Here is a 22,609-nt window from a genome sequence, read left to right as displayed (position 1 = left end):
AAGAAAAACAACTAGAGGAAGATAAATAAGAGCCTCATCAAATTCTTGAATGATCTATCCTAATCTTTCACTCAACGCGCTTCAAATAAAAATGGAAGCAAGAAAGCGAGAGAAACAAGAATAAATCACACCGAGCATCTCCGAAAAGATTGTTTTGTTCAAAAGCTCCAATAAATTGATCTAAACTCTATGTTCTATAGAAAACTATTCTAAGTATCATAGCTCATAAAAACTTGCAATTCGATGAGGAAACACTTAAATCTAAAGAACTAGGCGTCAGGTGAAGAAACTCTCCAAGTTGATGAATCTAGAGGTAAGGGATGGTTCATGACTAACTTATAGATGATTCATATCCCTTTAGCAACCAGAAGAATAAATTCAACATGATGAAAAAAATTCAGCTCCCAACAAAAACAAAAATAACACAAAAACAAAAGAACTTACAATCATGTAAGGAGGTCAAGAAAGGGAAACTAGAAGGAGATGAACATACGCGTAAGAGAAAACATAATATTCATTACTTGCAGAACAACACCCTATTTTTGATTGATTACAAAGTGGTTGTGGATACACAACTCTCACTTAAATTATAGGCTAAGCATTTATCTCTTTCTCTTATAAAACCCTAGAACTCAACTCTCAAATGAATGGCTAAAGAAGACTCTCACAACCCTCCCATCATATTTATAGGTCTTGGAAGCTTCCTTCCATCCCAATTTTTTTAGATTTCTTGCATTCCAAGTTTCTTAGATTTCTTGCATCTCAATTAATATTCATGATGACGATATGTGTACTTTATCTTGCGATATCGACCGCCGGCAAGTCTCTCCCACTCTAGATCCCTCAGACTGTCTTGTCAGTTGCACCGGTATCCCTTTCGCTTGACTTTGTCAACACGTCGTATTCATCTATCTTCTCAAGCTTTGCTTTCTCTTCACGTGTACAACTAGGATCATTTTTAACTCCGCCTAACCTCTTTGATCGTCCGACACTAAGCACCTCACTTAGTCCCGATCATCCCGTCATCGATTGCCAAATTGCATCAATCAGCTACACATCATAAGACAAACATACAAGTTTCTTCAACTCTATTTCTCTCTATCTCAGATTAATCATAATCATAATCATAATCATACATTGTAATATATAGATATACTCATACAAACCAAATTCAACTCAACTTAAACTTTATCGATGACTCATCACATATAAATCAAGATATATATCCACTTGCTTTCTCAGATGTTGAATCGTATAAAAAAATGGCATGCTTAGGAGATTGTTCGTTCATATTCAGTCGGTAGGATTGTAAAATATTGATTATTATGTTACGTTTGTTTCGTACTATGCTATATAAATAAGGATATTGATTGTTTAAAGACGAATTGCCTAGCCATATACCTTTTCAAAATATAATATGTGAGCCATCTTTGATTCCAAAAGGACCTCCCAAATTTGACACGGTGAAAGTGCCACCCTGCAACAGAGCTAGACATGTGTCGTGTGCGGTGCTCTCTGAAGAGATGAATGCAAAACAAATGAAAATGCCAACGTGACTGCTGTGCCGCCGACTGTACTTTTTTTTCATTACTACTTTGTGCATGTACTAATGTGGATGAAATCGACAACGCTGCCGACTTCCAACGCCCTGAGAAAAAACATGCCATTCGTTCAGTTCAAAGAAAAATATGATATGTGAACTTGAAATGAAATGGCTCCGGTAGGTGATGATTTATGACCTGCAAGGTATGCATGCTTTCGTGTCCAGCCGCGCTTCCATTCTCCCCACAAACATATCGTATTGGACCTTTTAAAAAATTACATCTATTTACAACTACAGGGAGTAAGTTTTACTAAAGTTCTATTTGTTTTCTGCAACTGCTGCTAGAAATAAAAAATCAGAATAAACAGGTTCTGAGAAGTGATTTTTTAGAAGACAGAAGCTTATTTCTAATAAAAATGAACTAAAGTTGAGAAGCTCGTTGAGAGATTTTTTTTTAAAAAAAACTATATGTTAAGAAGCTAAAAATTTATTGTAAAAATCAATAATCTATTTAAAAATAGTTTTTCAGACAGACAAAAACACACTTTTTCAAAAAAATCCAAAAATAGAAGTCCAAACAAACAGACTAAAATATTGACAGCCTCCACGGTATGCTTTGACTACAAGTTTAAAAAATATGATATTTTAAATAAAACAATTACTACAAAAGCAATTTTCATGAATGCTCTAGTAACTTTAATATCATATATATTTTCAATCACCGTACCTCTTGGTATAGATATACTGATGGTTAAATAGAAATTAAAAAAGTCCTATAAAATAGTTTTGAATAAGAAGGGGGCCGGGCCTCCTTCTCAGAAGAGAATTGCAAAACGAAGTAGTTGGGCCCTTGAGCCCGGCGGCGCCAATTGCGTCCCCGTCCAAACCCTACCGCCTCCGCACGCCGTCGCCATGGCCTCCGCCCTCCAGCTGCGGCGCCAGTGCCTCGCCGCCGCCACCAACCCTGTCCTCTTCTCCGGCCATGGCCTTCGCTTCCGCAAGCTCGAGGTCATCCTCACCACGGTAACGCCCGATCCCACCCCGTCAATGCTCACCGTATCTCGCTTGCGCCGCGCCACCTCCTTGATCCGTGCAGTGCTGAGGACATCGTCGCCACGATTTGGGTCAGCGGTTTTGGGTTTGGTAGTTGAAGTGATAGATTCGAGCGAAATGTTTTGATCCAGTGAAGTGCTGCACTGTACTGTAAATTAGCGGAAAGGTTAGAGCAAAAACGTTGATCTTGTTTCGAGCCACCTCGTTTTGAATTAGTCCTGCAAGATTGCACATTCGATGGAGCCTTCTCGATGAAATGTTTAACCTGATGGCATTGCCTGTACGATAACTAGATTTGGGGGAGAAAATCTGTACTGTTTTTGTAACACCCTACTTTACAACTAAGCCTATTTATATGAAAAATAGGACATTTTGGCAGCATTTCCTCTATAAAGAGGTATAACTGACCAAAAGAAATATCACAGACAGGCAGAAACAGATATAACCAGCATATATATAACCTTCACGACGCTACCAGCGTCTCACCACAACATGAACCAAGCAAACGACAGACCACCAAAAACACCATTTATAACACCGGTTGAGCTATCAACATGGTGATGAGGTAGTGTGTGCAGCTACCAAGATCCATCCCCAAAATGCACGTCAACATCTAAACATACCTGTAAAGAAAGCACGGGTGAGATTCGAAAATCTCAGCAAGTCCAACAATAACATTAAATATTTTAACAATCGATTGGTATAAGCCTTCAGAGCCGCATATATATCTATATACAAGCTAACTTAAAGGAAATAAAATTTGATGCGAATGATTCATTGAATTCCATAAGAAGACATAACCATGTACATGATATGCTCTCCTTACCCTTACCCCTCCTCGGGTAACGTAAGGGTGTGCACCATACCCTAAGAAGACATAACCATGCATATGATATGATCTTCTCACCCTTACCCCTCCTCGGGTAACGTAAGGGTCACCCTTACCCCTCCTCGGGTAACGTAAGGGTGTGCACCGTACCCCTCCTCGGGTGACATACGGTACTGTACCGGTACGGTCGCGGCCAGAAGACGACGACAAACTTCCAATGCATGAGATATATATGTATGACGTGCTTCAAGCATAACCGACATAACTCCCGAAAAATGCTTGAGACTTAAAACAACATTGCATAAAACAATAATGAACAACTGCAGAATGGCATATCGTACTTACTGCACTTCATAGATCAATCATCGAGTAAACTTCTGGAAAAGTAAACAGCATAGTAACCAGCTCATAATCAGTTATTCAGATCAGATGAATGCATTGTAATTAAAGAATGTAGGTAACCCAATAACAGGTTAAAGCGTAGTCATACAATACATTCACTTGCCTTTACCGACGATGAAGAAAATTTCGATCAAGAACGTCCAGAAATAGTACCACCTGGACAGGCATACTATTAGAACTAAAACACATAAAATATGAAGCGTCAATTCTACGTCTGAAAACGTCGCGTATACGCCTACATTCAAAAAAACTGAACAGACAATTGTATCACATGAAATGATACATTATTTTCAATTCAGAGTCGAACTAAAATCTCACTAATTAGACTTCGCTCTGATGATCGAAATAAATACTTCGACTCGGATATCGTATCTTCGAATCAATAATGATTACCGAAACGAAACAGACTATTGATCACATGAAATAATACGACAGGAATTGATTGATTTGATTTAATCCAACCACAAATGTTCAGGAATTACCGAGAAATCGCCTTCGAAAAATTGACGACGAATCCGACGAAAATCCGAAATTTCCAACTTTCCCCTTTTTCTTTTTTTTTTCTCTTTTTCTCTTCTTCTTTTTTTTTCCCTCTTTCTTCCTTTCTCTTTCCTGGCTTCTTCTTCCTGCGCTGGCTCTGTGGCTTGCTTCTTCCTTCTCTCACGGTGGCCAGCACAAAACACAGCAGCCGGCACAAAGCACGGCGGCAAGTGGCGCGCAGCTGCATGCGGCGCGCGCGCGGCAGGCGGACAGCACGAGGCGCGGTGGCGTAGGCACGCGGTGAGCAGGACGGCGACGGCAGGCCAGGCTCGGTCGGCGGACGGCGCGGCGGCAGCAGCGCGCGGCGCACGGCGGCTCACGCGGGCGACGGCAGGAGCAGCGGCAAGCGACGTGCTCAGCAACGAGAAGAGAGAGCAAACGCGAACGTGAGCGAAGAGTCTGGATGGATCGAGTGACGACCGGAGCTTTATCTCTTCTTTTTTTTTTTTTTTTTTAAACAACTAATGGTCTAAATTTATTGGGCTCGCTACGGGTCTCAAAGTGCCCGGAACGGACGTATGAATAGCAAAATGGGTTCGTCTCGACGAGATGAACGCAACCACGGTCTCCGATCGTCCACACGAGCAATGGATCAAAAAGTCAACTTTTTGTCAAATCTCTCTCTTTTTCCCTTAAAAAAAAATTTAGTATTACATTCTCCCCACCTTAAAGGAATTCGTCCCCGAATTCTGCCGCTTCCATGGCAACTATAGAATAAAGGTGAAATATTTCAAAACTTATGACTCACCAGTCTCAAAGAGCTTAGGGTACTCTTTGCGTATTTGTTCTTTAAGTTCCCAAATTGCTTCTCGTTCTGATTGATTTGTCCAAAGGACCCTCACAAACTTGATAGTCCTCCTTCTCATAACTCGCTCTAAGGAATCCAGAATACGTACTGGGTGGCACTTTACGGTCAAATCTTTCTCTATCGTGATCGATTCAACATCAATTTTATGCTCAGGGTCTCTCAGATATTTTCTTAGCATAGAAACATGGGAGACATAGATACTCCACTCATCGAGCCTGGTTATTCAAGATAGTAAAACCAACCGCTTACTCGGGTTGTGATTAGAAATGGTCCAATGTACCTCGGGCTAAATTTCCCAGAGGTACCAAAACGTACAATACTTTTGGTTGGCGACACCCCGAGAAGAACATGGTCGCCAACTGCAAATACTAAGTCTCGTCTCCGGACAACTACATAGCTCTTTTGTCGACTCTGAGCAGTCAACAAGTTATGATGTATTTTGGTATACCTTTTCTGATGTTTGCTGAACCAAATCCAGACCAAGTAGTGATCTCTCTCCAACAAAATCCCAACACAAAGGAGAAACACACCTTCGGCCATACAAGGTCTCAAAAGGAGCCATCTGAATACTAGCTTGATAGCTATTATTATAACAAACTCTGCTAAAACTGGGATACAAATTTAGAATTCCAATCTGAAATGATCGATTTTGACACATCATGCAACCTCACTATTTCCTTGATATACAGGGGAGCCAAAATATGTGCCGAACTGGTTATCTTCATTGGGATGAAATATGCGGATTTTGTAAACCTATCCACAACATCCCAAATAGCATCTCTGCTCGAGGTGAACGAGGCAATCCAACAATAAAGTCCACAGCGATATGTTCCCATTTCCATTCTGGAATTTCTAAGGGTTGCATTAATCCTGCAGGTCTTTTATGTTCAGCCTTTACTTGTTGGCAGACACCACAAGCTGCAACATACTTAGCAATATCCACTTTCATCCTTTTCCACCAAAAATTTTGCTTTAGATCTCGATACATTTTGGTTTCACCTGGATAAATAGTATAAAGAGTCCGATGAGCTACTCTCAATATATCCATTTTCATATCTGCCTTCTGTAGTACACAGAGACAGCCTCTAAAGCGTATTGCACCATACTCATCAATACTAAACTCTTTTGATTTTCCTGTTAAAATTCTCTTTCGAACTTCTTAAAGAAGACAATCATGCTGTTGAGCTTCACGAATATGCTCATGTATAGTAGACTAAATAAACATTTGAGTCCCCTTCTGTATTGTACTAGTAAAACAAAAAGAAATCTTCATTCGACTCAAATCCAACAATATAGACATTACTGTTTTAGGAACACCTGTCCTGTTAAAAGCATCTGCTACCACATTCGTCTTCCCTAGATGATACTGAATTGTCAGATCATAGTCTTTAATTAATTCTAACCATCTTCGTTGTCTCAAATTCAGATCTCTTGAGTGAAAATATACTTGAGACTCTTGTGATCAGAGAAAATATCACATGACTCGCCATACAGGTAATGCCTCCAACTCTTCAAGGCAAAAACTACTGCAGCCAATTCTAAGTCATGAGTTGGATAATTCTGTTCATAAGTTTTCAATTGTCTGAAAGTATATGCAATTACTTGACCTCCTTGCATAAGCACACAGTCAAGTCCAATTCGGACAATATCGGTGTAGACTGCGAAACGCTTGCCACTCTCGGGCAAAGCCAGAAAAGGAGCGTTCACTGACTTATTCTTCAAAGTTTGAAAATTTATCTCACATTCATCAGTCCATACAAATGGAACACACGTCTCAGTAAGTCTAATCATAGGCTTTACAATAAAGGAAGAACCTTGTATAAAATGTCAGTAATGGCCAGCGAATCCAAGAAAACTTCGAATCTCGGTTACATTGGACGGTCTTTACCATTCCGTTGCCTTCTCACTCTTAGAAGGAAAAATGAATCCAAGAACACACAATATTTCTGTTAATACTATACCAGCCAATTATGAGACACTCTCATCGACTAGTTCTAAAACCAAGGCATTAGTTGCCCAGAAACATCCTTTTTGGTGGATGCAATCACACCAAAAAATATTGTTTGGCTAACTCCACAGACTCGGGTCGAAACCCCCCAATAAGAAATATAAACCTTCTTTGCTTCAACTTCAACTCTTTCACAGGGAGGATCAATTTCTAAACCTTTATGGTTCAAGATTTAAAGAAACATCAACACTTCACTTCTTCTACAAACATCACTAACTCCAAAAAAATACGAGTGTGGATAGATCTACACAAGAGACAGTCACAACGTTAAGATATAAACCTCCAGTTGGTCAATCTCATCTCGATATGTCACCAAGTCTAGAACGGGTGATCAGGAGATTACAACCACGTGCCTAATTCAATCCTTCTAAACATCTAACGACTCGTCCTTCATGGTACTAGTTTAGACTTGCACCTTCCAACTTGAATACCATAACACTCCCATCCAAAGGCAGTTGGACCAATAGATAAATTGTGTTGACTGGTACGTTCAAAACATGCCAAACTGGCATACTAAAGAACTTCACATCTTGCTCACATTCCCAGGCCAGTCACACTATCGGTAACCACACCACAACTTCTTCAAAGTAGAATTGCATGCAAAGACACATCCTCCTCGAAAGTTGAAAAGACATCAGTTAATCTAGCCGACAAGATAATCACTACGGAATGCTCATGGAGAGGGTTGAAAATATGACCTTTACAAACTCAACCTTGTTAATCCAACTCCAATTTAGTTTAGAAAACACCATTTGCAACACCAGTTTACCGTCAATGGGTTGAGCGTTAGTATACAATACTTCTCTCCGGGTCCTTAGAAGACATACCCTCTCCTAAACAGCAACAAAACTACAAAGATACACCCCAATGGTTCATCATCTTTCACAACACTCCTTTAAACAGGAGAGCAACCCTTAGCTCCCAAACATAACTTTAATCTCAGCACTTAAATTCTGGAATAAACTCCACTATTTACAATGCTCTTCCCTCAAACCAGAGTTTAGATAAAACCGATTTTAAGCTATTCTCACAACACGTATTGACATCTTAGCGACCAAGTACGTAGAATATCACTTTATGTAACAGCAGATATTTACTCCCAATAGGAACAAACTTCCAGTATGCAAACCTACCCAGACACTTCCTGGCGAAAACTTCAGCTTAGAGAATAAACTGGAGCAACAAACATAAACCTGCTCCATTGCGGGAAAATCTTAAGCCAGGATCTAGCCACTTTTTCAGATCCACTCAATTCATGAAATCTAAGAAAGAAAGTCTCAAAGCAAACCATATACCAAGAACCACTCGAAGAATTGCTACAACAGACTCTAGTGATACCTCCGGTTACTTAGCCAGGAAAGATTCAAATAACCCTTATCTTCGGAATCTACTCGGCGAGTAGAATTTATCAAACTCAACTACCAACTCCCATAACGATACGCCAACAAAGCACCTCATAATGATGTTATAGGCCACAATTTTTCTGACAACCTCTAAACAACACCAACGCCCTAGGCATCACTCCACTAGCGTCACTATGACGCGAATCAGTCGCTGCAACGCAATCGATGATTTCAACTCCCATAGCCAGTGGACTCTTCCACAAAGGCTAACTTAACAAAATAACTACCTCAAATAATCATTTCAACACATGCATAGATATTCCAACCATAAAAGATTATTCTCAGATATTAAAGAAACTGACACATAAGGTATATAAACATTTCAACTTAAACACGAGGGGTTAACTAATCCTCAAAACATCAACAACTAGGGTACAAGTCTAGCAAAAGATTAGAAAAACTCCCAGAACCCTATTAGGATCTCACTATCAATACATTTTCACACAATCGGCAAAAAGATTGCCCCGACTCCATGGGGAAAAGAAATCCTACACCATTCTAATGGAACTGACTGCAACAACTTAACAATATAGATCAACGATAAAACACTAAAGATTAGGTGAAGAATCAAACAAGTGACTTCAATAATACTTATTTGAGATAGTAAACATAAGCAAACAAAGATAAGCAAGACGTAGGAAATGCAATGCATCCCATACCCATTCTATTTGTGCAAGTGTGTCAGGTTCATCATTCAATTACCTAGGACCTAAAGCCTAGGCTCTGATACCAAGCTGTAACACCCTACTTTACAACTAAGCCTATTTATATGAAAAATAGGACATTTTGGCAGCATTTCCTCTATAAAGAGGTATAACTGACCAAAAGAAATATCACAGACAGGCAGAAACAGATATAACCAGCATATATATAACCTTCACGACGCTACCAGCGTCTCACCACAACATGAACCAAGCAAACGACAGACCACCAAAAACACCATTTATAACACCGGTTGAGCTATCAACATGGTGATGAGGTAGTGTGTGCAGCTACCAAGATCCATCCCCAAAATGCACGTCAACATCTAAACATACCTGTAAAGAAAGCACGGGTGAGATTCGAAAATCTCAGCAAGTCCAACAATAACATTAAATATTTTAACAATCGATTGGTATAAGCCTTCAGAGCCGCATATATATCTATATACAAGCTAACTTAAAGGAAATAAAATTTGATGCGAATGATTCATTGAATTCCATAAGAAGACATAACCATGTACATGATATGCTCTCCTTACCCTTACCCCTCCTCGGGTAACGTAAGGGTGTGCACCATACCCTAAGAAGACATAACCATGCATATGATATGATCTTCTCACCCTTACCCCTCCTCGGGTAACGTAAGGGTCACCCTTACCCCTCCTCGGGTAACGTAAGGGTGTGCACCGTACCCCTCCTCGGGTGACATACGGTACTGTACCGGTACGGTCGCGGCCAGAAGACGACGACAAACTTCCAATGCATGAGATATATATGTATGACGTGCTTCAAGCATAACCGACATAACTCCCGAAAAATGCTTGAGACTTAAAACAACATTGCATAAAACAATAATGAACAACTGCAGAATGGCATATCGTACTTACTGCACTTCATAGATCAATCATCGAGTAAACTTCTGGAAAAGTAAACAGCATAGTAACCAGCTCATAATCAGTTATTCAGATCAGATGAATGCATTGTAATTAAAGAATGTAGGTAACCCAATAACAGGTTAAAGCGTAGTCATACAATACATTCACTTGCCTTTACCGACGATGAAGAAAATTTCGATCAAGAACGTCCAGAAATAGTACCACCTGGACAGGCATACTATTAGAACTAAAACACATAAAATATGAAGCGTCAATTCTACGTCTGAAAACGTCGCGTATACGCCTACATTCAAAAAAACTGAACAGACAATTGTATCACATGAAATGATACATTATTTTCAATTCAGAGTCGAACTAAAATCTCACTAATTAGACTTCGCTCTGATGATCGAAATAAATACTTCGACTCGGATATCGTATCTTCGAATCAATAATGATTACCGAAACGAAACAGACTATTGATCACATGAAATAATACGACAGGAATTGATTGATTTGATTTAATCCAACCACAAATGTTCAGGAATTACCGAGAAATCGCCTTCGAAAAATTGACGACGAATCCGACGAAAATCCGAAATTTCCAACTTTCCCCTTTTTCTTTTTTTTTTTCTCTTTTTCTCTTCTTCTTTTTTTTTTCCTCTTTCTTCCTTTCTCTTTCCTGGCTTCTTCTTCCTGCGCTGGCTCTGTGGCTTGCTTCTTCCTTCTCTCACGGTGGCCAGCACAAAACACAGCAGCCGGCACAAAGCACGGCGGCAAGTGGCGCGCAGCTGCATGCGGCGCGCGCGCGGCAGGCGGACAGCACGAGGCGCGGTGGCGTAGGCACGCGGTGAGCAGGACGGCGACGGCAGGCCAGGCTCGGTCGGCGGACGGCGCGGCGGCAGCAGCGCGCGGCGCACGGCGGCTCACGCGGGCGACGGCAGGAGCAGCGGCAAGCGACGTGCTCAGCAACGAGAAGAGAGAGCAAACGCGAACGTGAGCGAAGAGTCTGGATGGATCGAGTGACGACCGGAGCTTTATCTCTTCTTTTTTTTTTTTTTTTTTTTTTTAACAACTAATGGTCTAAATTTATTGGGCTCGCTACGGGTCTCAAAGTGCCCGGAACGGACGTATGAATAGCAAAATGGGTTCGTCTTGACGAGATGAACGCAACCACGGTCTCCGATCGTCCACACGAGCAATGGATCAAAAAGTCAACTTTTTGTCAAATCTCTCTCTTTTTCCCTTAAAAAAAAAATTTAGTATTACAGTTTTTCATTCCTTCCTGTGCTGCTGCAGACGATCGATAAACTGGGTAAAGCAGGGGAGGTGGTGAAGGTGGCGCCTGGGCACTTCCGCAACCACCTGATGCCCAAGATGCTCGCTGTCCCAAACATGGACAAATTCGCCATACTCATTAGAGAGCAGCGCAAGGTTCGCTTCATTCCTTGTTGTCCTTAAATGTACCGCAACATGGATACTTCATTGCAGTCCGCAAGCGTGTCTGTTTGGGTAGTTGCTGCGAAGCATGAGCTTCAGTGTTTGATAAAATTTGTCTATCTCTATGAATTTATGGATTGCACTACAGACCTCAGATTCACCTTCTTCATGCACCATTCCTTGGCGCACCTGTTTCCCTGTGGCGGTTTGATAAATAGTCTTTTTAATAGAATTCGAGGTGCAGATGGTATTGAGAGTGTTGTGGTGCCTCTAGTCCATCCCTACTCAAGTTTACTACTTAAAGTTCAGTTCATTTGCAACCTTACAAGTTGTTCTTTTTTAACCAGCTTTACCAACGTGAAGAGGAGGAGGTGGTGAAAGAAGTCACAAAGGAAGATGATGATGCTCGGGTAGGTTGTGTGCTCAGAAGATAGAAATATTTTTTGACCCGCTTTGTTGATGAGTGGTCTTAGTAGACAACTTACTTACCTCTACTATTCATTTCTCTGCAAGGCTAGTTACCATTTAACATACTTTAAGTCTAGGGTTCGCTTTGATTTTCCTGTTTGGACTTGCAGTTTATTTTGATGTTGTCTACTGCATTAAGATAGTGCGTGCTCGCAAATCTTTATATCATAACAGCAGAGATGTCAACATGGAATGTGTTGTGGGATTCTGTTTTCTGAAAGTTATATTTTGGATTTTTTTTTCTTGTATTGAGAAGAATGGTTATGATCCTGTACTCAATTAATTTTCATGCCTGTTTATATCATCTGATATATTAAAAGACTGAACACTTTACCTTGGAAAGTTGTTATTTCCTCTCTGCATGCTAGTCTTTGTATTTGCTGCTTATGTTTTGAATGTAGCCAACAATGTTCTGACTCTAAAAATGGTAATGAACCTACTTCTGTGTTATATAGAAAGCCCCTATAAATAACATTTTCCTAACTGAATATAGGATCACAATTTGGATTAATCTAGCTCTAGAATTTCCAATTCTGCGTAAAGCCTAAAGGTAGATATTATGTGTGTTTTCCCTGCCATTTACTTCCTGTTGTTTTCAGATGGTACTTTATTTACATTTTCTTAATCATCACTTCAACAGCAACATGAAGAAAGACTGAAGGAGTATCAAACAGCAGCAAAGCAGCTCGATAATGCACTCTTGGTTAGTATGCTACCATAAAAAGTGGAAATCCTGCTGCATCATATTTGTTTTAATGTTTTAGTCGTACGCATGTGTTGTCATGTAGGGTGCATTTGCATGTGCCAATTAATGCAATTTAGTCCACGGAAGTATTGATCATCAGTTCATCACTGATATTTTGATAGGTGTTGAGGCGGTTCATCTCGACCGGAAACGAGCTGCGTACTCCTGCAACAAAGGATGAAATTGTTTCCGAGGTAGTACCTTTCGAGCTCTAAGGCCCTCTTAATTATTCCAAAATTTCAGTTTTTCCAAAATTTCTACTTTATTACTAACAGGTGGCAAGGCAACTCAACATCAATATCCACCCAGACAATCTGCACGTGCAGTCACCTTTGGCGTCCCTTGGTGAGTTTGAGCTGCCCCTCCGCTTACCGAGGGGGATACCACACCCAGAAGGCAAGCTACAATGGACTCTCAAGGTTAAGATCAGGAGAAAATAAGCACACTCATTTGGGAATCCCCCGAATCTAGTGGATGATACCAAACCATTGTAGCTTTCAGATCAAGAGACCTGTGGAATAGGTTTTCAGATCAAAGTCTCATGCGTTTCGCTAATCATAGATTCAGATTTATTTGTTATGCAAACCTCCTTCCCGTTCTCCGAAAGCTGAGTGTTGATTTTCGCTTCTTGCCCATCTGTGGATAGGATCGTATGACTGGCGATGTGATTGTTAAAAAATGTTACGGAGTGATGAATAATTTGTCTGGAACAGGATGCAAGTACTGCCTAGCACGGCCCCTCTGGATAGTGTATAAAATCTTGTATTGTTGTTGACTTGTTTAGTGTGACTAAAAGGTGAGCAATATCAGAAGGCTGCGGTTGCAAGCCATCCCGAAAAAGGAGAGGCAGGCAGCGAAAGCTTCCTTGAGAATGCGGCGGCAACGGAACAATCAGTTGCACGATGCCGTCGTCATCACGTTCTGCATTGCTTGACCTGTTAAGCTCCTCAGCTGTCATTTGCAAGTGTGTATAGCATGCTTAAATCCAATCCGATCATATGCAGCCTCCATCTTATCTCCAATCGCCCTCGGATGTGTCGAATCGTATGATCATCTGAAGCCGCATGATAGGGCAAATCATTTGATCGATGGGGCCCTGGTGATGGTTCCCGGCAATCATCTTCTTTCTTGGTCGATCCAAGCTGAATTGCATTGTTATCTTTGCAGTAGTTACATGTTTTCCCATTCTGCTTGCAATGGCATCAGCTGAGTCCTGCCTGCCTGTAACTCGTCGTCAGGTGTTACCAGTGGATCCTCTCAATGCCAGTACAAAATGAACAGCAACTATTTACAGCCTGACCTGAAAAGCTTCCATGTTGAGTGACAGGATACATACATAGCCAAGATGCTACTTTGCTTGGGCACTGCAAAAAATACTTTTCCTGGGCGGCAAGAGAAAGCCGTAAAGCAGTCATCTCAAGGCTCTTTGTCTTGAGGTTAATTCCTCTGCAAGGCACCAGAATTCAGAAGCAATAGAGTCTTCTTTTGGGGAGGAAATAACTATTGCTTACCTGCATTTACGGTTCGGCTAACTTTAGTTTGTGTACACAAAATTTTGGCATCCGATCGATGTAATGGTGCGTGGTCCTAATAGCTACTTTGGAGGTCATAATCTTCACTCAAGAAATGGCAGGCAGTGGTCCTTATCAGATATTACTTGTCTATGCCTCAATAAAATTAAAGGTCATACAAAGATATGGTCCAGCCAAATGTTGCTATCATCCTCCTGTCCAATTGAGCTATTTCGATCAATTGAATATAGAGGAAAAATAATCTCCACAGACTTGTCACATAGGAGAGCATGTTGATACATGAACATGTTTTAGCTTGTGATAACCACTGTAAAAGAGCAGACAAGACACAAAGGCATGTATTCAACTGCATCATGTGGCTCAAGCTCACCTAATGCTTGTCTAGGGGAAAACGATAACAAAGGTCACCTAATCTAATAGAGATTGTATATACCTGATGGGGTGTGGATGTGATATAGAAAATCAGGTCTACATCCCACACTACATGTGATGAGGGGCAAAGTCCATGTGACACCAAATCATTCAAGTCTAGGACAGTACATATAGTGTAATACACCTTGATAATTAATTGATGCATAAGTCTTGAAACTTTGCAAAAGCACAAGATGTACATAATAGAGCACAAGAGGACTAAGTAACTGCTTGGCTATTATACAACCAATTGAAGAGAGGATTTATTTTTTCTTCTTCAGATTTTACAACTATCTTCCAGGGCAAAAGGAGAATGGAATCTCAAGCCTCGTGCAGACTATAGTTCTATGGTGAAAGTGAAAGATCAGGAGAGAGGGAGAGCCAACAAGACGAATCAAAGTGACGCAAGAAAGATTGATAAAAAGCTTGCAAAAGATCGTCAGGTGAGGCTCACAAATCTCAACTGAAACAGAAATTTCTCAAAGGTGAGCTGCAAATAGCCCTTCATGTAGACAGGTGAGTATAAGGAGACAGATATTATGATATGGAAAGGTACTAGTACTACTGATGTATGCCAAAAGAGTTGCATAAAAGTCTGCTGAGATAGGCATAAGCTTCACTAATTAGTAAATATGATCGATTTATGGTAAAAATGTCACCTTTGCTCTTCAAAGTGGTAGCTCTGAATATTTTTACAGTTTGGAATGTATTAGTCATTATACCATAATTAATCCGGTACGTTCGTACTAATTCTTTAGTAGTTCTGAATGCACATCTAGCAGATTATGGACCATATGTTCGACTAATGCAAGAGTATTCCTAACAATTGACATAGCAACTGCAATGCAAAAGACTATATGTATGATAGTACCGACTCATTCAGTCATTTGACAGTTGAAAAGGCTGTCATTATAAATTTGTAGCTTTCCGACTGTTTCTGAAATGGCTACTGAAACAAAAGCAAAATTGGCATGCGCACGTATTCCAAGGTCGGTGTCATCTCCCAGAGGACGACGCTTGTACAGAAACATGTCCTTGTTTACTGTAGATATGAGGATGCATGCATTTCACACCATTCACTTGATTGTTTGTTCTTGAAAAAGAAGAAACATTATGCACTACAGTTCCATTCCTATGCAATCTCAACAACCTCATGTCATGCGATGTGAAGTAATCTGTCTCTTTAGTCAATTTGTAATAAATCACATTTGCAACAAAGGAAAAACAAGAACTAGATGCACTATGTGACCTGATGGTGAAAGATACAATGGATTAGTGCAGGCACATCACATTCATATGTACTGTTCATGTTTGTTGTCCTTTCCAAAAACTAGGAAAGAAAAGTCTGCGAGAAGTAGAAAAGGCTCATCATCCAGCATACCTTAGCTGCAAGCTGATGCCAACCATAACATTGCACAGACTGATTGTTCAATTTAGAGCCCACATTAGTAACTCGACTGAATTATTAACTAATGACATTTTTCTTCTGTTTCCCTAGAATTTTTTCCTGATTTCCACTGCAAGAACCTTAATGGCCTAGAAGAACAAAAAGGGAAGGAAAAAAAAACATTATTTCTGGTCTCAAATATATATACACGCTTGCATACGCACACAGAATTTCAAATATGAACAATGAACTCGTAATCTTGGGGCTTAATATTGTTCAGCATTCCCATTTTTCCATTGTTCCTACCACATTACTAATTTTACAGCCTTGCCTTGGAGCAATTTTTTTGGAGGAACATCGGAACAAGAATTCACCCGACCCCAGGCAATAATTCCATTCACCCAATTGGCCAGTCCTCTTTGGCAAGACAACTAGGAAACTATTACTACATGAAAATACACAATCTTTGGCAAGATGAATCTACTACAACTGTACCAATGCCGGAATCACCTTCAGCAACGCCACGCCGACACCGTCACAAGCTCCGACCGTTGCCACTGCAGTACAAGCGCCGCCTGGCGCTTCTCGACGTGGAAGCCCGGAGTGGGCGTGCGCCTGAGGAGGCATTCGGCCTGTGCCTCCGCCGCATTGCTGAGCTGCACCATCGCGAACCCGGCGGACGCAAACATGGGCCGCCATGGAGGCAGCTTGTCGCCGAGCAACAGGCGCTCGACCCTGGGACGCAGGACGAACTGCTCGATCTTTGCCATCGCGTCCGGTGACGCGCCGCCTGCGTCCAGAGACTCAAGGAACGCTACGCTAGAGCGCACGACGTTGAGGGCGTGATGCGAGAGCGGCAGGTCGCCGCGGTGGCATCCGTGGTCGACGCAAAGGACGATGGCGGGACGGAGCTGCTTCACGACACGGAGCGTCGCCGGCGCCGGCGAGAAGGTTCCGGAGCCGATCGGGAGGTGAACGGCAACGGCCTCGCCGGGCGCAGCGGACAATCCCATGGGCGGGGACGGGTCGAAGGGGTCGAACACGACGGCGTTGAACTCGAACGCTATGCCGAGCTCGGCGGCGAAGCGGGTCAAGCTCTCGTGGGTGAGGTGGAGCTCGAGGGGGTACGTTGACCCCGGCGAGACCAACGCCGTCACCTTCATGGTCGTCGGAGGAAGCGGCGCGGAGGCTCGGCGCCACTGGTGCGCGAGCTCCTGCATGAGCGGCGGCCAGTGGCCGCCAAAGCCGACGTCGAAGTCGACCACGTGGACGTGACGCGCGCCCCCGAGCGCGTCAAGGAGCGCCTGCGTGGACGTGAAGTTGGCGAACAGGACGGTCGGGGACGCGTCCGCCAGGGCCTTGTGCGCCGCGAGCTTCAGCGCGACGTCGAGCGGCGATGAGACGGAGCCGGGCGGGAGGGCGGCGGGCGTGAGGAGGAGGCGCAGGAGCGCGTCCCGGAGGTGAGCAGCGGCGCGGAGAAGCGGAGGGTGCCCCGGCGGCGGCAGCGAGGGAAGCCGGTGATTGAGCCGCGTCAATATCCCGCGCGCGCCAGTGGAGTCCCCGGCGTCAGCGTGGCGTGCCGCCTCGAGGAGCTCGTCCACCGCCGCCTGAGGCACGAGATCCTTGGCAGCGGGGAGCGGCTGCGCCGGAAGCTGCGGCAGCAAGAACGCCTCGAGGACGGGTTCTTCTACTTGGCACGGTGGCGGAGGCAGGAAGGGGTCAAAGGCGGGGCCTTTGAGTCCGAATGCGTCGCCTTCGTCGTCGGCGTCCATGATCCAGCGGAGCAAGGAGCCGTCCTGAGACCGCGCGGCTGGTGGCACGGTCATGTCACCGGAGAGGACGGCCTCCCAGTCCTCGGCGCTGATGGGTGGCAGCTCGGGCGCGGAGGAGGCGGAGGCGCCGCCGATGGAGGAGGAGGTGGGCGGGCTGGGGCTGCGGTTGTAGAGCACGGAGGTGGGCTCCGGGGCTGGCGACTTGTGGAGGCGCTTGGCCGCCGCCGCGGTGAAGACGGGTCCTTGGCCATTTCTGCCGCCGCCGTCCTCATCGTCCACCTCGAGCTTGGACATGGTCTCTGCCGTGGTGGTAGCCGGGAGCGGGAGGTGATGCTGTTGTGCTGGTATTGCGAATTGCAATTGGGAGGGAGGCAGGACATCAGAAACAGATTAATAGGACTTCACTGTTGCTAAGACCGCTCTTAATGCCTTATTTCTTACGGGACGTCTAAAAGTATAGAGTAATAAACTGCTAATTCCTCGGTCTCAAAATAGAAAAATAGATGGTATTTTAGTTTTTTCTACAATATTCAAAATATATGACGCTATATGATTTTAAGATAACTTTAGCTCAAATTTTCTAATACTCTCAATTAAGAAACTTACTTCTTAATAAGTCTTATTTACCAATGCATATATTTACAGTTTTTGGATTTAAAAGATATAAAAAAATCAACAACTTGCAGCAGCCCATGAATTTTGCAAGTGAGCCCAAAGGCCTCAAAGTAGTGTACTGTCAACTGGGCTTCTGGCTGCTAACGATCAGAGTGGAGATTTGGAGGGTATTTATACTGAATAGATGAAGTAACCGACAAATATTAAGACGTAGAGATTAATGATATAACTATTTCCCCCCTGTTTTTGGCGAGGATTTGGGATTCAGTTTCTCTCCAGAAACTATATAAACCTTTCCAAACGGACAATTTGATTTCCGATTCCACGAGAAACTAAAAAAAATGTTTCTGTTTTTTTACTCCCTCCAACGTACACTCTTTTGGGAATCAGAATTCACCAAACTAGTCAGACGATTACATAAAGTGATTATTACTGATCACATGAACTATATATACTCCTTTTATTTTTTATAAGATGTGCATGTATTTCAAGATTTAAACTTTAATAATTTTGATCAACACTTAGTTGAACTGTAAACTTTGTGATATAAAAGTGGTAGCATTAGATTTGTAACTGAAAATTCTTTCCTATGATTATGATTTTATTGTTTTAACACCATACTATGAGAGAAATTAATGACCAAAGCTTAGTTTAGAAGACCATGCCAAGTTAAACTGCACCTTATGTTTTGAAAATAGACCGGCAAGAAGGTATGACAGCATTTCCGGCCGCTGGTTCGTCATGCCTGGTTCAAGATAGAGATTACTCACTGACTAGTATTATTGTCTAGTAGTATTCTCTAGCTCAAGCTTTTACAAATAATTAGATAACAAGACACACATAAAGTAAAAATAGGATCACATCATGCATGCGTTGCCCTGTATAATATATATCCAATTATTCTTGTTGCGCCATTTAGATTAACCGTACCAGATGAAATAATTAACCCTGGTTTCAGAGCACGAAGTGCGATTTGCGTATTAAGTTAAACCAATCAAAATTGCAACAGGCGGGCGGTCATATTAATTTACTGTTAAATAGTACAGTAACTAGGTAAAATATATAGCCCATAAGCCAAAAAAATTAATCGTAGATAGTTCATGCACTATATACCAACTGACCAATTATTCTTAGTTTAATTTCACACTAGAAATTAATCCGAATATAATGGTCTTTGCTGTTGTCGTTTCCCAGAGTCATATATATCGGCTCCATATTCCTATTGTCTTGATGCTACTGCTTGTGCATAATCTCTTGTCGGATCCCTTCTACGAAATCGGTTTCTGATCATCTGGATCCATAAATAGCAAGTATGAGTACATAAATTACTCAGCAAATCATACCTCAAGAGGAGATATTAGATACATATAAATAGATCTAGAATAAGGCTGTAGAGTCTTTATATTTTGCATAAAGCTAGTTTTTTTATGCAAGATTCAATTTGCAAAGACTATCTTAAAAACGTTTCTGAGGATAACATACAAGTCGAGTTTATGGGAACCGTCGGCCCTGAGGAAGATACTTTCATCCCACCAATTCACACACTTCTTTTGTCAGTGGACACACGGTCCAGGATACCCCTTCTTTTTGAAAACACGAGCACACTATCCACTCAGACACCAAGGAGGTACTCACGCCGAAAAGCTAATCATTGTGATCGAACCATAGCATGTCCTTGACTGAGGACACGGCTATCCGGATAAGTTTAACACTCTGCAGAGGTTGTACACTTTACCCATAAGATATGTACATACTTCCACCTTAGCAACTGATGGAGCTGTCATAACGAGACACAACAACCATCACAACACAATCACAATACCACCCATAGGGCACTAAAATACAAGGGGCCTTAGAAGATCCACAGGAAGAACCACTTAGCAATCCTAAGATTTTAACATAGCCTTAACAATATCACCAGCCGGACCTTGGGCTATGTACTATCCAAGTCTTCTCCTGGTCCCTATTGCCACTACCGGCCTCCGAGTGGGTATTAAGTTGGAGGGGTTAGATCAAGTCATGTCCATTCAGATCATGTGGTTGTACGAATGGATACTAGGTAGGATGTCACAACGAACCGGTCCTTATACGAACGAGGCAAATGTCTCCCAGCAAGAACACCACAAAAACGAATCTTGCTCCAAGGTAGTTCCCACCTTTGTGAGGTATCTTACTCACCCTTGTCAACAATACTCTAAATTTTTCAGGAATACAAGTCTTACACGCATACACACTAAGCACACAACACTTCACATTTTTGAAAAAAACATGATTAACATATGTAAATATCCTGGTTCTTTCTTTTGAGCAAAAGTAATCCTAAGCATGCTAGTAAAAAAGCATTCATTCAAATAATCATTATAGTTGATGTTGGGTACCTTCTAGGGTTTCAACAGAATAAAGGTAATAATATCAAGGTATGGCATAAATAAGCTAGGTCATACCTATATTAGCATATTCTTTAAAATTACAGTCATTAACTTAAGAATGCATATCTCTATCGTTTGAAACAATGGCTCTACGGATTGTATTTGAAAACATAGGATCAATAAGATCAACGGTGTAGAACTTGCCTTCGTTGAAGTCCTTGTCCACTCCTTCTTCAAACTCCGGATCATTGGGGTCTTCCTCGAACACACCTTCCTCTAACAATGATAACATACAACAAAAACGCACACATAAACAATTAGTCAAACGATTATATTAAAAACTAAATAAATTACAAAAATTATGAAAGTGACATGATTGGGTAGATCTCAAATTTAGATGAATATTGGTGGAAGAATCGTTGAAAACGAAGTTAGGACGGAGGAGAAATGAACTTCGGAAGTTTTACCGGGGGAGAAAATCAGAAAAAAGAAAAGGGAGGAATATTCCAATTTTGGAGTCAACGGGGCTCGATGGCTTGGCTTAGCGGCTCGGCTTGGTGGCTCGGCTCGGTCCCACCTATCAGCGATGGCGAGAGAGAGAAAAAGAGAGGGGAGCCGACTCGGCTTCTGACGAGGAGAACGAGAGGGCGAGAGTTAGAGAGAGAGGCGACAGGGCGGCGACAGGCACGATGACGGCGCGCCGACGGAGGTCGGCGGCGGGCTCCGCCCGGTCGGCAGATCAAGGCGGTGGTGGCCGGATCCGGCCCAGTGGGGCGGATCTAGCTGGCGGAGAGGGGGGTGAGGGCGTCAGCCGACGACAAAACAGCGGCGGCTGGCAACGATGAAGGAGGCCAAGGTATGCTCCTCTGGGGGGGGGGGGGAGAGAGAGACGGTGGAGCTCACCGACGGTGCTCGAAGAGGAAGAGAGGGAGGCGGCAGAGGTGAGAGAGAGGGGGCACTGTTCACCCTTTTATAGGGGTGGCGATGGGGCGGCGCGGGGCGCGAGGTCCGCCTACGACGCGTGACGATGGGACCGCCTGCAACGTGCTACGATGGGACAGCGCTGCGCAGGGTAGGGTGACGCCGGGTCAGGGGAGAGAAAGGGAGGGAGAGAGAGGATTATTTTTTCTTGTGAGAATCAAAGGTGTGACATTTCGTTGTGTTGTCTATGAAAAATTCTAAGCCTCAGCCAGTCATTTTCTCCATGCGAAACATACAAATGCTCACTTTGAAAAGATTGTCCAAACCAACACATATACATAATTCACGTTTGCATGACATCGTTGGAGTGCTCACATCTTGAGTGAAATTGGGCTTACAATACTATACAAAAATGATCTAAGCCTGCCGTGACCTCTTATACTAATTACTTCCAAAAAATCAATTTCAGTACATTTGTAATTATGTAAACAAGACCGCGGGGCCAAGACGTTCCCAACTGTTCATTAAGAGGAGAGGCTCCTTCGATCTTACTGATAAATATGATTGAGAGATAAGTAAAATCTTTGACGAATGAGAATTAGCAAAAATATAAAAATATCTCACTTTTGAAAAAAATATATGGACAGTTGGTACAACTAGCAAAAATGTAAAAATATCCCACTTTTGAAAAAATATGGAAAGTTGGTACAGTTTTCTAAGTTCACATGGAAACCAGCTAACATGATGGAAAGCAGCAGCAGCAGCATGACGGCGGCGACGACAGCAC

General features: G+C 42.5%; 2 protein-coding genes and 2 long non-coding RNA genes across 4 annotated transcripts; 1 reads left to right on the top strand and 3 right to left on the bottom strand.

Annotated features, from left to right (window-relative positions):
- Nucleotides 1–1,727: 1,727 nt before the first annotated feature.
- LOC133927485 (uncharacterized) lies at nucleotides 1,728–13,590 on the top strand. The gene is made up of 7 exons (XM_062373976.1): nucleotides 1,728–1,746; nucleotides 2,328–2,566; nucleotides 11,462–11,596; nucleotides 11,950–12,012; nucleotides 12,711–12,773; nucleotides 12,938–13,009; nucleotides 13,091–13,590. Exons 1-7 carry the CDS (start codon nucleotides 1,728–1,730, stop codon nucleotides 13,253–13,255), a joined length of 756 nt encoding a protein of 251 aa, XP_062229960.1. The 3' UTR covers nucleotides 13,256–13,590.
- Nucleotides 3,035–4,793, bottom strand: LOC133926084 (uncharacterized). The gene is made up of 3 exons (XR_009911055.1): nucleotides 4,310–4,793; nucleotides 3,542–3,983; nucleotides 3,035–3,219 (listed from the first exon to the last, which is right to left on the bottom strand). It is a non-coding gene; the product is annotated as an uncharacterized LOC133926084 (long non-coding RNA).
- Nucleotides 9,418–11,193, bottom strand: LOC133926083 (uncharacterized). Its single transcript, XR_009911054.1, has 3 exons — nucleotides 10,714–11,193; nucleotides 9,946–10,387; nucleotides 9,418–9,623 (listed from the first exon to the last, which is right to left on the bottom strand). It is a non-coding gene; the product is annotated as an uncharacterized LOC133926083 (long non-coding RNA).
- A 2,699-nt stretch (nucleotides 13,591–16,289) lies between the features above and the next one.
- Nucleotides 16,290–18,332, bottom strand: LOC133926080 (scarecrow-like protein 6). Its single transcript, XM_062371829.1, has one exon. It carries the CDS (start codon nucleotides 18,209–18,211, stop codon nucleotides 16,658–16,660), a length of 1,554 nt encoding a protein of 517 aa, XP_062227813.1. The 5' UTR covers nucleotides 18,212–18,332; the 3' UTR covers nucleotides 16,290–16,657.
- Between the last annotated feature and the right edge of the window lie 4,277 nt (nucleotides 18,333–22,609).

Source organism: Phragmites australis, chromosome 8 (genome assembly GCF_958298935.1).
Source record: "Phragmites australis chromosome 8, lpPhrAust1.1, whole genome shotgun sequence".
NCBI lineage: Eukaryota > Viridiplantae > Streptophyta > Magnoliopsida > Poales > Poaceae > Phragmites > Phragmites australis.
The sequence above is the reverse complement of the archived record's forward strand: the minus strand, read 5'-3'. Positions and strand labels throughout refer to the sequence as shown.